Below are 16,344 nucleotides of genomic sequence, written 5' to 3'. Positions count from 1 at the left end.
CAAATTGATAAGTTTAAAGGAACCGTATGTAAGATTGTGGCCAAAACTGGTACTGCAATCACTTTCAAATTACTGTAGAGCGGTGTATCCGCTCCCCCTGCCCCCTCCCCCCTGACTCGAGGTTGCCAGTTAGGCTGCAGGATCCAGCAGGAACGTAGGCATCTCCTATACAAATCCTTGTTTTATTTCGGACTTTGTCACGACGTTTTTCTGATTCATAACGAGGTCTTTTAGGTTTCATAACGTTAGACATTTTTTATCCGACACGTTTGTAGCTGCAGCTGTGGTAACTAGAGCAGAGCTGGCAACCCGGATGCCGAAACACTACTGACTTCGTGATTGGTAGATAGGTGGAGGGTGGAGCTTCAGGCCAAAACACAACATGACAACATCAACATCAGTTGAGGGCTGCAACTTCACTTTTAAATGACAATATCCTGGCCGGACTACTGTTGTCAGTGATATAAGTATTTGAAATGAACATGATTTCTTAATGTCTAGTGACATGCAGGGCCATTTTATGATTAATTGAAATACATTTCTTACATACGATTCATTTAATTATATCGAGTGCTGTGAGAAAAGGCTATAAATCTCCAACATCCTCACACACAATATAGCTTACTAGCTGGGACATCTTCTTTATGTGTACAGATGGTGACGTAATGACACAAAGACATTCATGAATTTACCAGCAGTACCACTCGAATTAAAAACATTATTACAAGCTTACCGTTTTGAATTGAACTAAGGCAAGCAGTTTTGAACACTGGCTGGTTATGTACTTGCTCAAAAATTTATTTTGGATAATTTTTAACCCAAAAAAGTTACGGACTGCAGCTTTAAATATAGCCATTTAAATTGTCAGATATATTTTATATTATATTTATTAACATACTTTACATTTATTTAATGTTGAGTTCTTATGTTAAGCTTCACTAAAATTCCTCAGAGCTATCAAACAGTATTAGATCTTAGACCAAATTTGGTCTTTCTGAAATTGAACCTTATTGGTACTGAGCAAATAACTGAGCTCTGCCAATGTCAGTTTCATACAAGAAGCATAATCTCCTAGCGGTTATTGTCTTGATAATGTGGCCATTCAATTAACCTCACAATCACCAAGTATCACAGGTATGAACATTTTCAATCCTCCACATTGACAGCAGCAGAAATCCATTCAAGGACAAGGTAGAAGTAATTCAGCATTACCGTCATTCAGCTTTTCAAAGCCATTTCAAGCCTTGCCCAACTTTTCTTTTATGTCTCTAGGGGGCAACATCACACCCTTTTTTCGTTCCAAAAATGATGAAATATTGATCTGCAAAAGGGGTTTTGGGGAACAGCATACATTTGTGGCATCAGTGATAAAGCCGAGCAATAAGTCTTAAGGCACACATAAGCACCTTAAAGAAGGTGAGGACGGATGTAGCCCGTGTTGGGAATAACAACTTATCAAATAACCATAAGATAAAATTGTCTGTCTGAAATAGTTCCGGACAGCTGAGTCAAAGCAAGGCACTTCAAATATTGATTTGCAGCTCCTTTCTGCGAAGAAGCCGATTCATGTTCATTAAATTTTGACAGAATTTGAACAAGTCAGAAGGAATATTGAACTCGAGAGTCCAGCATTTTAACTTTTTTTTTATCAACTTATGTTCCCCCATTGGCTTCGAACTACATTATGGATTCCTTTTGAAGACTTTGATCACAACAATCAGACTCTGACTTGTATGCTAAGACCTCACTAGTAGAGACAGCTATGCAAAAGCAAAGTAAAGTGAAGTCTGAACAGTCAGAACCTTGTTTAGCTTTTGTTTTGAGCAAGTTGCAACTAATTGATTCCAAAAAGAGAAAGAAGAGGTAAATACAGCACTTACAGACAAAGGATAGATAAGTATTTTCAGGTCTGTAACAGATTGAATGACAACATGATGCTTATCCTGGTGCTACTTTATGCAGTAGCCTAGGCTATTTGGAAATTATCCACAATTATTATTTTCTAACTATTGTTTTTTTCCTTACCTACATATTTGTATGCTTCTCCTGTGGACATGCAGTAGCATTTTTTTATCCTTTTATTGACCTAGTTAAATATAATATGAAACAAATATGATAATAAATAGCCTACTGTAGAAAAAGTTGAAGAATTGATTTGTTTACACAATGCAAATTTTTTCGCATTTACTTATGTATATCATACTTATGTATGCATATGTATGTATGTATGTAGCCTATGTATACATATGTACGTATTTATTTATTTATTATTAATTAATTTTACAGAATCTGAAAATGGATTAAGGAAACTAAACCTGTTTTGGAGGTGAGTCTAGCTATAAAGGGGCAATAGACTCTATTAATCCTATTCTTATCTGGACGCTGCCATCCTAAAACACTGCTGTCAAGTATTTGAACAAAATTTTTTAAAAATATCAACTAATTGTGCAGAGTGTATGGATCACATTCAATTTATTTATTTTGTGTTATTTTATTAATTTATTTAGCTTTACATTCGTAGGAACTTTCCCAATCATTTGAATAATCCTTTATAATCAGTACTTGGCTATCTTAAAGTTTTATGGCAAAAAGTGGTCTTTAAAATCATTTTTATTGTCTTTTTATCAAAAACATAATCACATTTTCCATATTATGCAAATATAGAAGTAGGCAACTGATCCACATACAATTTTACAAAACAAGTTTGCACTTTAATGCACAAAACAGCAGAATAACATTAAATATGACAGTATCACATGTTTACATCACAAATATTTGAAGAACAATTTCTTTACAACTTTGCGTCAGTGTCTTCAGTCTCTTCACTTAAAAAAATATTAATATAAATAAAATTGTAGTTATTTATGATATATAATGCATATGGATTCCCTCAATCTCATTACAATCCATTCCGGAATGTGTATTTTTCATCACAAACACTTTAACAAGAAAAAGTTGCAGAGAGCTCCGCGCGGACAATCGCACATCTTTCCGATTCGCGAGCCTTTTCTGATCGCGCACTGCTCCCCCAAATCACACTAGCAAGAGAAAACAGGAGAGATCATGTTACTTTTGCCATAACAGCATTTGAGTCACTGCGTAAAAGCGCACTCGGTAAAGGCTTATATTTGGATACACGTAGTGGATCATAAAATAATAGGAATTTTCATCTAACAAATACTGTTTATTAATAAACAAATCGATGTTTTATTAAATGATGAACATATATAAAAACAGCCAAGACAATATCCATGCAACAGTACCAATGTTGCGCAATGACCAATGTCGCCAGCACAAGCAACACGCACTTATACGCAATGTTCAAATGTATAATATAAATATACCATGGGAACTTGACCAAATTTCTTCTCCCAAGGTGGAATTCGTTTCGTCTGCAGCTTTTCCAGAACTTCTTGCAGAGCCCCGAGCTGGTTTGACAAAACATGTTTCTATTCAGTCCCTTCAGTCAAATCTCTTTAAAAACATGGCAATATAATATTTCACACAAAAAAAATCAAGCAAAAACTATTAAAAGTTGTGGCACTTTTGTGTAAATAAACGATGTTGTCTAAGTTAAGCTTTCTATTGCGCAATAAAAAGATGAATTACTCACAAGCTGTTTTTCACTTGTCAGGTTTGGGTCTTTGGGGTAAAAGTCTCTGATGGCTCTCGTGTCCAGTTCCACCTCTATCTCCGGCTCAGATTCGTTCGCTCTGGCTCCGGTCAACAAGCAGAGCAGCAGCGCGCACACAGCCATGCGCGTCCTCAGACTGGAGCTCTCCATGGTCCTGAATGGAGAGAGCTTTGGCACTTGAGCGAGCAACGTCGTTATACGTCTCTGTTCAAAGTTTTGGCGCAAATAAACCATCTCGACAGCCTTGCACCCTTTTATGTGCTCCAAAGTGCATGCATTTATGTGATCTGTTGTCGCCCCGCCTTTATCATTGATTTCGTTCGCACGTAAGCGCGATCATTCATTGCGTAAATGCGCTGGAGACAAGTCATCAAATGCGTTAATATTGCCCCCGGAATGTTATGTTTTCAACTTCACTAAGGACACATCCGTTTATGTGTTTTGACTCAGTGGTGAGGAGCAGATGAAAATACTGCAGGCGCTGAGGATTGTATAAGCGCAGCTTTTGAACATTTTTGGGCATGCATAACTGTTTAAGTCTGATTGCATAAGACTTTATGAATATTTATATACATGTCCATTCAAATGTATAATCTATCTATCTATCTATCTATCTATCTATCTATCTATCTATCTATCTATCTATCTATCTATCTATCTATCTATCTATCTATCTATCTATCTATCCATCCATCCATCCATCCATCCATCCATCCATCCATCTATCTATCACCCTATATAATGACTTAAATATGTTTAAATTGTATATTTGAAACACATGCATTGGAAATTATGTGGCTGCATAAATAAAATTTGTGATATTTGCTTTATTTACCTTTATTTAAATGCCTAAACTTCTCAGTAACTTCAAATGAGAACTTCAAAAACATTCTAATATTTGAAGAGTGATCATTTGAAGAGGAAGTTTGCTTAGTGATTTGAGAAAAGCTGAATAATGCTCTCATTTATATGTTTAATTGCAAGGAGCCAAGAGCCATCTGCACTCTGAAAGTGACACCCAACTACTTAAGCACGTCTAGACTCGTCTAAGCCTCACTGGGAGGTGAATAAGGTTTTTTTTATTTCAAGGAGAAAAAACTAGTTTTCCAATGGAAGGCTCTTTACTTGGGTAGATGTAATAGGCTAATATTTTTGCCCGTCTGTGACGTCCCATGTAGAGGAAATTATTTTGCGGTTGAATTTGATAGGCAATTTGTGTATCAGCAGATCAAATCATTTCTGCCTGATAACATTCACATTAATTTGGAGAATACATCTCATAGTTAAGGTGTTACATTCATTTGTGGAAATATATAAGTTTCCAGTAAGATATTTGCTTGGGATTAACCCGTACAAGCGTTATATCCAAAGGTGATGGTTTTTAATTTCCCAACAGGACTCTTTGACAATGGGTGTGAGGCATATGACTCACTCTCCTTAGTCCACATTCATATCAAAACATAACCGATCAATGGCAAACACACCAAGTGTTTTTAGAAAAATTCAGCCAATCTCCTGGGTCCATTAAAAGCTTTTAAAAAACACAGACTGGGGTGTGTTCACAGGGAAATTTCACTTCCATATTGAATTTTGTTGCAAAATTCTCATTCTTCTAAATGAAAATGAATGCCATAATAATAAGCTGGAAAGAAACTAACTGGAAAGATTTGGCCCATAACCCCTGTCAATGAGTTCATAAATCAAACAGTGGTGAGCAAACTCGTTCTTCTTTCCAAACAGGACTGGATCGGAAATAGAGGTTATGGGTGAATGAAAACCATTTTCATAACATGTTCCTGAACTCCCATTAAAAATATATCCACCAGACAAGCTTATTTTGAAGAATCAGAAATTTGCGTGCACATGTACAGTACTGTGCAAAATTCTTAGGCATGTTAATACCCCCCCCCCCCATAAATGGTTTTAAGTCAGTTATTTATATATTTTGCTGTAGTGTGTAGGAAATATCAGTTTACATTTCCAATCATTCTTTTTGCCATTAATTGTAATAATCCAGTGAGATTTGTGTATGCACAAGGAGTCTGACAACAGCCGGTATGATCTGATCTCATCATCATCGAGTCCGTCTGTGATTACATGAAGAAACAGAAAAAACGGACACAGACTAAATCCAGAAGAACTGCGGGAACGTCTCCAAGATATTAACATGCCTTAGACTTTTGCACAGTACTGTATTTGGTTTCAATATCACTAAATATCACAACATTCAATATCTCTCTTATCTGGATGCTTGGCTAGTCTGGAAAGCATTTAACTAGCTTTACCTAGAAGTATAGCAACTGTCCAGTTCATGGGCATTGAAGACAATTTTTTGGTCTTTCACATATTAAAGTGGACAACCATGGAATATTGACGGTTTATGATCAAAAGGATGGTCTTCATGCATCAACTAGCTATTCAGATGTTAAAATCACATACATCAAAAAATCTGCCAGCGATATTTGCCCAAGGCCTTGGAAACAGGGTGTTTTCACAGCAAGTGCACAGACCTTCAGCTATTTTTAGCACTGCAGTGAGTGTTGAGTTAAGGGGTTTAAAATCTTACCCTTGTTCCACTGCCATATTCGGTCTTCGCTATGGGGCATGATTTGATTCCCATTTGTCTCCTTGGGATCCGCTTATGTCTGCCCACGTCTGCACGTCTTCCAAAACCCCCATTTGCCTCAACCTCGCAAACTTCATCCCCAGTCCCATAACCCCTGCAGTGTTTGACACATAGCCTACCATGCTTTTCCACATGATTAGCCTATCAGTCTCTCTGTAATTTATGCATTGAGAAAAGTGCAAAGACCTCTGAATTCATGGTTACAGTTTATAAACGATAAATGAGCTATGTTCAACAGGTTAAAGGTGACGAACGTGATTTAGCCAAGTAAGTCATATCCTGATCGAGGACGGTTTCCTGCACCATCTATACCTACGGGTGAGTGTCGCGATAAAATTAAACCATTACCTGCTAGGCCTACCCCATAAATTAGTGGGATTGGTTGGTTAGAATCATACACTTAAAGACTATACACGTTGGTTTTTCACACTTAAAATAGTTAACCCATATCTGTTTCACAGTAGGCCTAGGCTACATGAACTTTCAACTTGGTGGTGGTTGAGGAGATTCCCCCCTTCAATGTGAAGCGCTTTGAGGTCTCAGAAAAAGCGCTATATAAATGTAACAAATTATAACAAATTATTACATCAGTCTTTTTGCATGTTCGCGATATCATCATTGATTTCACGAACATATCACGTGACGCGACCCGATTAACTACGTGTCAGTTATTGGGCACAATCCTTAATGTAGTTTATCCTGAACAGACTTTAGTAAAACTATAAAAACGACATTTTTCAAATTACGCGTTTTCCCTCAATGGTTTCCCCCTCAAACGCTGGAAGGAAATAAAGCGCGTGAACGTTTCTGTTACTGTAAATAGCGCGTAAATATTTCATGAGGAAAGCACTGTTCCGTTTATGACTGGTCGCTTTGCTTGTTCCTATCCTAAACAACTAGCTAACTTCCTACTTATGATCCTATAGTGGTAATACTTTTGTTGCAATATGACAAACCTGCTGCTGTTTATTAAAGACAGGACAGGAATTACAATTGTTATTACAGGTTGTTTGGAATCAGCGCGGTCATAAAGAAGTTCAACGAAACATGTTAAATGTTTCACAAGCTATTAATTCGTTAGTGCATCATATCCATTATTGCGGAAAGGAAAATCGGGACTATTTCTTAATCGTGCATTTAACACAATCATCTAAGATTATCATAAAGTGACAGTCACTGAATGTGAAAAAATTGGCCAGTATTGTGTCCGTCAAACACTGACTTAAGGCATTCCACTTCCACTGTTTCGTTTATCAATGTGACAGTCAAAATGAAGTCCTGTGGGGGAGAAAAAAAATCAGCCAATTGATTTGCCCATTGATCATTAGGCAACACCACAAAACAACAGGCCTCAGAAATGAGCAAGACAAGGTACTTATCAGGTGAAGCACACCCTGATAGTGTTAAACATCTAATTACATCCTGCTGAAAGAATCAAATCAACCTCTAACCGAAATTCCCAACTTGGACTTTCAACTTCCTGTCTCAAAATGCTTAGGATGTCACTTTCTAACAGTAAGTAAAAAAAAAAATAAAAAAAAAACATCAGATGATTTTAAAGGTAAAACATTTTTTGGCTTATTTCAGACAATGACACAATTGTGAATGTAATAATAATATTTAAAGGTGCCTTTCAAAACACTCAAGGACACCATACAGTCATAAAAAAGGCAGCAATACAACAAAACAAAAGCTGTTTAATATGACATAATTTAATATTAATCAGAGAAAGGTCATTTAAATAGATAAGTTTTAGGATGGGATTTAAAAGTAGTCAGACAATTTCTTTCTCGTTGGCTATAAATTGTGAAAGAGAATTCCAAAGAGGAGGAGCAGCACAGCTGAATGCCCTGGACCTTATGGTGAATAAATGAACAGAGGGTACAACAAGGGAAACAGATGAAGAAGATCTAAGAATATGCTTATGAAGCAAATCGGATGAGGGTGCAAGATTGTGAAGAGCTTTAAAAGTGAGATGCTGAATCTTGTACGCTACACGATATTTAACAGGAAGCCAGTGTAAATGATAGAGAAAAGGAGAGATGCTCAATGGAGGAGGTTCTAGTAATTATACAGGCAGCTGAGTTCTGGACCAACTGAAGTTTATGAAGAAGTTTGTGAGGTAACCCAAATAAGAGAGAGTTGCAATAATCAATACGTGACTAAAGCGTGTACAAGAATGGCTGTGGAATTGGGTGTGAGAAATGGACGAAGATGACTGATGTTCCGTAAATAGAAATATGCAGACCGAATAACATTGTTCACATGTCTTTCAAAAGACAATGTACTATCAAGGACGACACCCAGACTCAGTCTTAACCTGAGTAGATGGGGAGATTGTAGAATTATCAATGGAGAGTGAAAAGGTGAAAATTGGATTTAGTGCCAACAAGAAGAACCTCCATTTGATCAGTATTCAGCTCGAGAAAATTGCATGAAAACCTGTATTTAATCTCTTGACAGTCCAAAAGAGAAGAAGAAAGAAGAGCAGAACTGGACTTAGAAGACAAGTAGAGCTGGGTGTTGTCCGCATAGCAATGAAAGCTAATACCGTATTTCCTAAAAATGTAACCAAGAGGTAGAAAGTAAATGATTAATAAAAGAGCGCCCAAAACAGAGCCTTGAGGAACACCAGTGGAAACAGATGAAGAGTATGATCTGAAGAGATACGATCTAAACCAGGTAAGAGGGACACCAGTGATGCCTATAGAGAATAGTCGATCTAGAAGAACTTAATGGGAAATAGTATCAAAGGTTGCACTCAGATAAGTATAGTAGTCCAGAATCAGCTGCAATAAGCAGGTCATTAACAACTTTTAGTCTCTGTACTATGGATGAAAACCAGACTGACATATTTCAAACAGGTTATAAAAAAAAAAAAAAGGGTGAGCACGAACCTGAGATGTAACAACTTTTTCCAGGATTTTTGAAAGAAAAGGTAGATTGGAAATTGGGCGAAAGTTGGAAAAATAATTAGGATCAGCGCCCGGTTTCTTGAGTCTTGGAGTTACCTAGTTAGTACCTACTATACATTACATATAGATGACTTGCATAAATAGTCAGGAATCAAAAATCACGTATTTATATTAAATTAAATTATAGAAAAATATTAAATTATATCAAAAAAATTTTTTTTTATATATATATGTAGTATATCTGAAGTGTTATACAACCAAACTCGTAACCACAAATGTCAATTGCATTGCTAGATTGCAGATGTTAACAGACAGGACAAATGACACAAGGCAACACTCATAAGGTTCTTGAATTCTCTTGCTAGCTAGCAGCAGTTGTGTGTATTTACTGGCCACCGCAGAGCTGTTTCTCATGTCTCAGGCCTGAGGAGACAGGGCGGCAGAACAGCCTTTGGTGCTTACAGGCCCCTAAATTTAAAGGCCATGTCACTTACAGCTGTTTTCTACATCTGCCCAATTCCTCATTCTGACAGGCAGATCAGCCTCAAAGCAAGTGGCTGGTAGCAAATTTGATTTTATCAGCGCCTTAGGAGTTAACTTGTCATCTTGTTTTGTGTTACTTTTCATGTCAGTAGAATGGTGCGAGCATCGCTTGAGCAGCCTCAGTGAAGTTTTTCTCATAAGCTGCTTTGTCAGACATTACTAAATGATGTACATTTACTTTGGCAGGAATTTGTGTTTGGAGGATTGCCATGATTAAAGAGAAGAATAACGAAAAATAACACTTAGGGAGATCATAGAGAAACTCTTCAAAGGCCACGCTTTTAATGATCTCTGAGATTTCTGGGCTGGTCATGGGTGCCATGTAACATCATCAGCTCTGCGAAGCTTACAAAATACTGCAGATATTGTAAGTATCAAACTGCATGGTGCAAAGTCTCTTAAATATTAGCCCTTGACTTTTGAAGGAGAATGCATGCTCAAAATCTGTTTGTTATTTCAGTTTAAGCTTAATTTAATGTTGTGTGTATCCAGGCAAGAAAGTGTTTAATTACAAGGGCCCAAGTAACTGTGCAAGGATATGAGTTTGTGTGTGTGAAAACGAGAGCACATACCCATTCTTTGAAGATGAATCCCTGTAGAGGTCTCTCTTTTCCTGTGTGGGAGAGACCGGGCCTCATTATCTCCTCTTGATTCATCCTCTACTCCCATATCACCAGTGAATATCATAATGTGCTCGGGATGTACACGTTCACATGGGCACAGCTGCTGCTTGTTATAGTGTTTTACACGTGGGTGTGTGAAAAAAAAACCAATACTCAATTAAAATGCTGATAGTGCGGGGAGGGAAATCTGCTCTAATACAGAACAACAATGGCAACGAAAACTGCTTGATTGGGGTTGAAATTTGAGAATATTTTCCTTTACTTTGCTCAAAAAGACAAGGAATTCCCAAAAGTTTCATGTTCAATTGGTTTGTATTAATATTTCTTTAAGCGCATTAACCCTATATGTTTTTTAACCAACTTCAAACCATTTATGCATTCCCTTTGTGTATTTACACCTCATTTACCTTAATCACACCATTCATTAAGTTTGATATATGAAATAAGCATATTTATTTTGCCACATATTTGCATGTGTTTATATTAGATCTCTCGAAATTATTTTAAGTTAAGTATTTCCACTGCCATATATTTAAATTGGCAATTGTTCAATGATTCCAATATTTAAATATTTGCTTTAAATATGCTTATACAGTATTCAAATATTTGGTGTTACAAGGAGAAATCTTGGAGTCCAACCTTTCAAATGTGTGATATTAGAAAATTTAGAATAAATAAAATAAATCCACAGTAGGGCAAGTGATTTGGTAAAAAATAAAATAAACCCACAACCCTATAAGACAAATGTTTTGGAAGATGGATGGATGGAAATAATAATAATAAATGGTTTCTTCTGTCTCTGCTTGATATCTTTCTTAAACACTGAAAACATTATGAAATTAATGATCATGTGCCATTCATGATGATCAAAATGTTCATTCTGTATTTGAAGTGCATTAAATAAAATGATTTGCAGATCATAGCTTTTACTCCAGAAACCTTTTGGATTCATTTCATATTAGAGTAACGTCATCATAAACAATAAAAGTAGGATGTAGCCTGAGAACAAGTGGTATTGTCACTGTATCCATCTGTTTGTTGTGGGTCCTCTCGGGTAATTAAAAATGTAACATTCATTATTAAACTGATCTTATAGATGTACAATGGTCTCAGTTCAATACATCAATGTGTAAGTCTTAAGGGCTTGTGGGGTTTCATTGCTATAGGCTGATCTGAAATATGTTGCTAAGAGAAGAGATAAAACTAATATTCATGGTAAACACTGAGACTTTGATTTATATGTAAATCTACAGTGTAGCTGCAAGCAAAATTTTGTTTAGCCAAGGTGTTTATTTTTGAATGTATTTTCTGCACTTCCAGCAGAGGGCCGTGTTTTAAGTCAAGGATGAGAGCTTGCATATAAATCCTTTACTTCAGTGACTCACATTTAATAGCTAAGTGCAGCAGTTGAATGAAGTAATCCTGCAATTAACATATGTCACACAATGACTTTAATAAATACTCATCCCATTAAACAGTGTTTAAACCATGACATATTGTGTCGCTCTATGGCTTTCAGAAAAGCAGCTTCGTGAAATATGACTTCGGTAGACGAAGGGCCAGCGTGTCCTCCCTCCCACTCTTCTTCATTTAGCTCTGAAAGAGACTTTTCTCCTCAATTACTACTAGGATTTCACCATCCACAGGGCATAAATCATTCGCACAGTCTCGTAATAACAACATATGTCTTCATGACTGTGTTAATGACAGCATGAATTGGTTTAATCAAGCCTAGTTGTACAAGTAAGAAAAAATCCTTGAGTCACTTGTAGTAAATCTAAAGATCGAAAACGAAACAACCTGTGAAGTTCTCATGATTTTAAGGTTCCATAAATCAAAATGCAATCTAAGATACATGTGTGCTTTCCTTTAGGATGCTTTAAGTGGGGCCCAAAAGTCTGAGATGACTAGACAATATGTTTCTATTTGCATTTTTAAGTTTTAACTATAAATATCAACAACATTTTAAAAAGTGAAATGTAGTCTGTATTTATTTTTTCAAATATTATACAGTACATATAAATTATATGTTCAATGTTTTACAGGTTTACATGGGATTTTAAGTGTGATCTTAAGAGTACATCACTAAAACATTAAGAATATAAAATATAAATCTTACCATCATCTAATTGTAACTCTAAAAGTGGTGAATTATAGCCAGTGTTGATGCATCACTAAGTAATTAGTAACAATTCTCTTGAAAATCTAAAGTATGGGATTACTCTTCATTTTCCTGTAATTTAATTAGTTACTTCTGATGTAATTACATTAAATAGGCTACTGTATAGACTAGAAAAAATAGAATGGAAAATAGAAGTGGATTCAACATCAAAATTTAAAGTCTAATGATAAAATGTGTGTTTTTAATGTAACCCTCTCCCTTTAAATACTCTGGTCACATCAAAAATAATTGTTACCATTTTATACTATTTATTTGAAAGAATTAAAATGGCAGTTTCATGTCTATTCTTGTATTGTTCAACCGCTCAAGGTTGATATGGGATTTAGAAAGTAATTAGTAACAAGTAATGTAATACTTTTTAGAGAGAGTAATTAGTACAGTAATCTAATTACAATGTTAAAGAAGTTATTAATGAATTACTTTTTTAGAGTAACTTACCCATCACTGATTATAGCTGATAAACTAGAGCAGAATTTATTATTTCAGGTCTCAGTAACTGGTTATTCACAAAACAATCAAACATTTTAATGCAAGACCTACTTCTATGCATGTTATATTATTGTATAACAAGTGTAAGGATATTTCTGACAACTAATTTTTAATAGAACAAGTCAAAACATTTATAGATGAAAATGAATTTGTTTACATTTCATAAGGCCTATGCAATATCGGTTTATTACAGAACGAGCTCTGGGAAATAGGCAAATAACCAGAGATTCCCATTTATGGAGCGGTTATATTGCTAGAATAATGAATGTAGGAGGAAGCAGAGCTACGGCTGCGTGATTAAATGTAAACATGTTTCAGTCCTCCTGGCTCCTCTAATAGAGGGATGCCTCAAATGTCACTTAGTAAAAGAAAAATGGAGTGTTTGCATCTTCACTTTGTAATGAACTTCAATAATTAATCAAAACCATATATGTGTCTCATTTCTAATTTTACTCTTACATCAAAAATCTTTGCTTGCTTTTCATGCATGCGTGAAGCTCACAGATGATATGAGATGCAGAAAGAGTTTGATTTGTGTGACGCTTTTGTATGATATATGCTGTTGAAAATGACTAGGACACATTCTTGATGTCCAAAATGATACCAAATAGGATTTAATTAACTGAATTAAAAAATGCAGAAATGCAGACTCTAAGAATCTTTAATATTCATTGATGGGCTCTTAGCGAATGTCTGATAACTATACTCATTAGGTTTCTTCTTAATGAACACATTTGTCACTGGTGGAGGGCTTCAGGCGCAGCTGTGGTCTTTAAAAAAAGGCAGGAGCTGGATAATTGTCCTGAACTTTTATGCCATCAAAGAAATATCCACTGCAGTGTGCAAAACCTCCATGAATTTCGTATGGACTGTACCTCTTTTAAATATTAAATGGAAAAATATACTTTGTGACATCAAATATGTTGTAAAAATAAAATGTATCCTTTTTGTTTGTGCAAGGGTGATGTTGGCAGGGCAAGTAGCTAAAGCTTGAGCTAGTAAAACAATTCGGTAACACTTTAGAATAAGGTTCATTAGTTAACATTAGTTAATGCATTAACTAGCATGAACTGACAATGATCAATACATTTGTTACTGTTTTAGCTAATCTTTGTTACCGTTAGTTAATAAAAATACAGCAGTTCATTGTTTGTTCATGTTAGTTCACAGTGCATTAACTAAATGTTAACAAATACAACCTTTGATTTTAATAATGTATTACATTGAAATTAATATTAACTAAGATTAATAAATGCTGTAGAAGTATTGTTCATTCTTAGTTCATGCTGACTAAGGTAGTTAGCTAATGTTAACTAATTTACATTTAGTCATTTAGCAGACGCTTTTGTCCAAAGCGACTTACAAATTGGGACTAAATTACTAATTGGGGCTAAAACTAATGAACCTTATTGTAAAGTGTTACCAAAAATTCTTATTGCTGAGCCCTTTTGTTATGTAAATACTATAATAAAAAATAAGAACATAATTTCCCCATCCTTACAAACATGTTTTCACTGCATTCAACATTCCCAGCATAGCATCCTTATTACACACAAAATAATTAACAATGGTAAATACACAAAAATAGCATGACATTTTATTTAACAAAAACCTAGGCTAAATATAATATTGCACGGTTTTAAAATGCAAACTGTGACATAGAAAATGTGACTTTTTCTTTCTTTCTTGGAATAAGGATATCCTGGAATTGTTGGTGGTTTAAAGGGATAGCTCACCTAAAAATGTAAATTCTGTCATCATTTAAAGATGATGTTTAGAAGAATATGGGTAATCAAACAGTTGATGAGCCATTTACTTCCATAGTATTTTTCCCATAATATGGAAGTCAATGAGGCCCATCAACTCTTTGGTAACTGAAAATCTGACATTCTTCAGAATATCTTTTGTGTTCAGCAGAAGAAAGTAATTCATACCGTTTTGGAACAACATGGGTGAACTATCCCTTTTAAAGCAAACAAACTATTTCAGTATATCAGCCACTAGCCTCTGTCCTCAGTTTCTTCAGGATTTCCTCCTGGCTGATGTCTGCAGTCACCTTGATAACCTTTTCTCTGGATTTTGAGCCCTATGATGAAATTGAAACCATATTAATAATGTCTCATTCTGCATATTGGGCAGAAAACATTCAAATACACCATATGCTGACCTTATCTAATGATACTTGACTCTTCTTCAGCTCCAGGACTTTGGATAAATATCGCACCAGTTCCGCGTTGGCCTCTCCGTCTGTCGGAGGAGCCGCAATGGCGACACCCACCGCTTCCTCGGACACATCTGCCACAAAAACAACGGTTGTGGTGCATGGACTCCTCATAGATAAGCGCTATTTCTTTATTCATATATTTACGATACTCTACCGGTGATTGCGTTTTGTTTGGCCCCGGGTTTAGCATGTATTGCTATTGCAATTGTCCCGTCTTTAACTTTAGTTACCGGGCCTGGAGGTGTCTCTGGTGGTTTAGGGTTACTTTTGCTCTAAATGGGAATACAGTTTTAACTTGTTACAAGATTAATATCTTTAATTGACAGTCAGAAAATCATTGTACTACGTAACGTTAAAGACTGAATTAAAGTCAACACTTGACTCATATTAAGGCCAAGAGCCATTTGTAAGGCTTGGAATCACTACAAATACATTAATATTCATGAATAATCCATTGTAGTATGTAATGAGCCCTACCGTCTTGTCCTTTTTAGGCATCGTGTTGTATTGCGAGTAAAGTGTGAGTTTCCGCGTCAAACGCGTCTGACTGCACGATGCTGAGGGGTGTACGAGTGGGAAAAAAGATATTCGAACAAAACCGAGAATTTGGGAATGCATGAGCTAAAAGACATAATCCTGAGTGAGAGTGACCAGCATGAGTTTCTTGTGATGATAGCAGTTTGTCGGTCGCGCGCATGTCAACAACACATGCATATACGTTTAGAGCGTCAAATATGCGCGCTAAATGCGCAGAACAGTGTGCAGTTTTTTTGCTGCAATGTTTGACCAGATATTTCATCTGCTGGCAAAAAATATATCAGTTTATATATTATATATATATATATATATATATATATATATATATATATATATATATATATATATATATATATATATATATATATATATATATATATATATATATATACCAAAATAATTTATTATGCATTATATATTATACTCTATACAAATATAATTACATAATTAATATTAGTAGTAGTTTTTTGTTGTATTTTTAGATGTAGTAGTAGTAGGCCTAATAATAAAATAAATAAATAAAATAAAATATATTTACATATATTATAATAATTAATATAAGAGTATTATT

At 35.4% G+C, this 16,344-nt stretch overlaps 2 protein-coding genes across 4 annotated transcripts in view; both read right to left on the bottom strand.

Moving 5' to 3' along the window:
- cUnh15orf40 (chromosome Un C15orf40 homolog) overlaps positions 1-16,076 on the bottom strand; it is a 149,961-nt gene extending 133,885 nt beyond the window's left edge. For 2 of the 3 annotated variants that reach the window (XM_082159071.1, XM_082159070.1), the window contains exons 1-4: positions 15,714-16,076; positions 15,391-15,508; positions 15,180-15,307; positions 14,971-15,098 (exon numbers count right to left, since the gene is read on the bottom strand). In XM_082159071.1, coding sequence (XP_082015197.1) covers positions 15,006-15,098; positions 15,180-15,307; positions 15,391-15,508; positions 15,714-15,854 — 480 coding nt within the window. In that variant the 5' untranslated portion in view covers positions 15,855-16,076 and the 3' untranslated portion in view covers positions 14,971-15,005. Of the gene's footprint in view, positions 1-13,655; positions 15,099-15,179; positions 15,308-15,390; positions 15,509-15,713 lie in introns of those variants that run through there. The other variant, XM_082159069.1, reaches the window with a different exon arrangement.
- On the bottom strand, positions 2,502-3,873 carry cart2 (cocaine- and amphetamine-regulated transcript 2). The gene is made up of 3 exons (XM_082159172.1): positions 3,614-3,873; positions 3,345-3,428; positions 2,502-3,038 (listed from the first exon to the last, which is right to left on the bottom strand). The coding sequence occupies exons 1-3, from the start codon at positions 3,866-3,868 to the stop codon at positions 2,931-2,933; spliced, it is 447 nt and encodes a 148-aa protein (XP_082015298.1). The 5' UTR covers positions 3,869-3,873; the 3' UTR covers positions 2,502-2,930.
- Positions 16,077-16,344: the final 268 nt, after the last annotated feature.

Source organism: Leuciscus leuciscus (genome assembly GCF_965113295.1).
Source record: "Leuciscus leuciscus genome assembly, chromosome: 25".
Classification (NCBI taxonomy): domain Eukaryota; kingdom Metazoa; phylum Chordata; class Actinopteri; order Cypriniformes; family Leuciscidae; genus Leuciscus; species Leuciscus leuciscus.
The sequence above is the reverse complement of the archived record's forward strand: the minus strand, read 5'-3'. Positions and strand labels throughout refer to the sequence as shown.

Bases quoted from the DNA above. Each gene is read 5' to 3' on its own strand.
- cart2 (XM_082159172.1), bottom strand. From the start codon at position 3,868: ATGGTTTATTTGCGCCAAAACTTTGAACAGAGACGTATAACGACGTTG. The intron at 3,429-3,613 runs GTGAGTAATTCA...TTGTCAAACCAG, and splicing joins TGACAAGTGAAAAACAGCTT to CTCGGGGCTCTGCAAGAAGT. The intron at 3,039-3,344 runs GTATATTTATAT...TTCTCTTGCTAG, and splicing joins AATTTGGTCAAGTTCCCATG to TGTGATTTGGGGGAGCAGTG.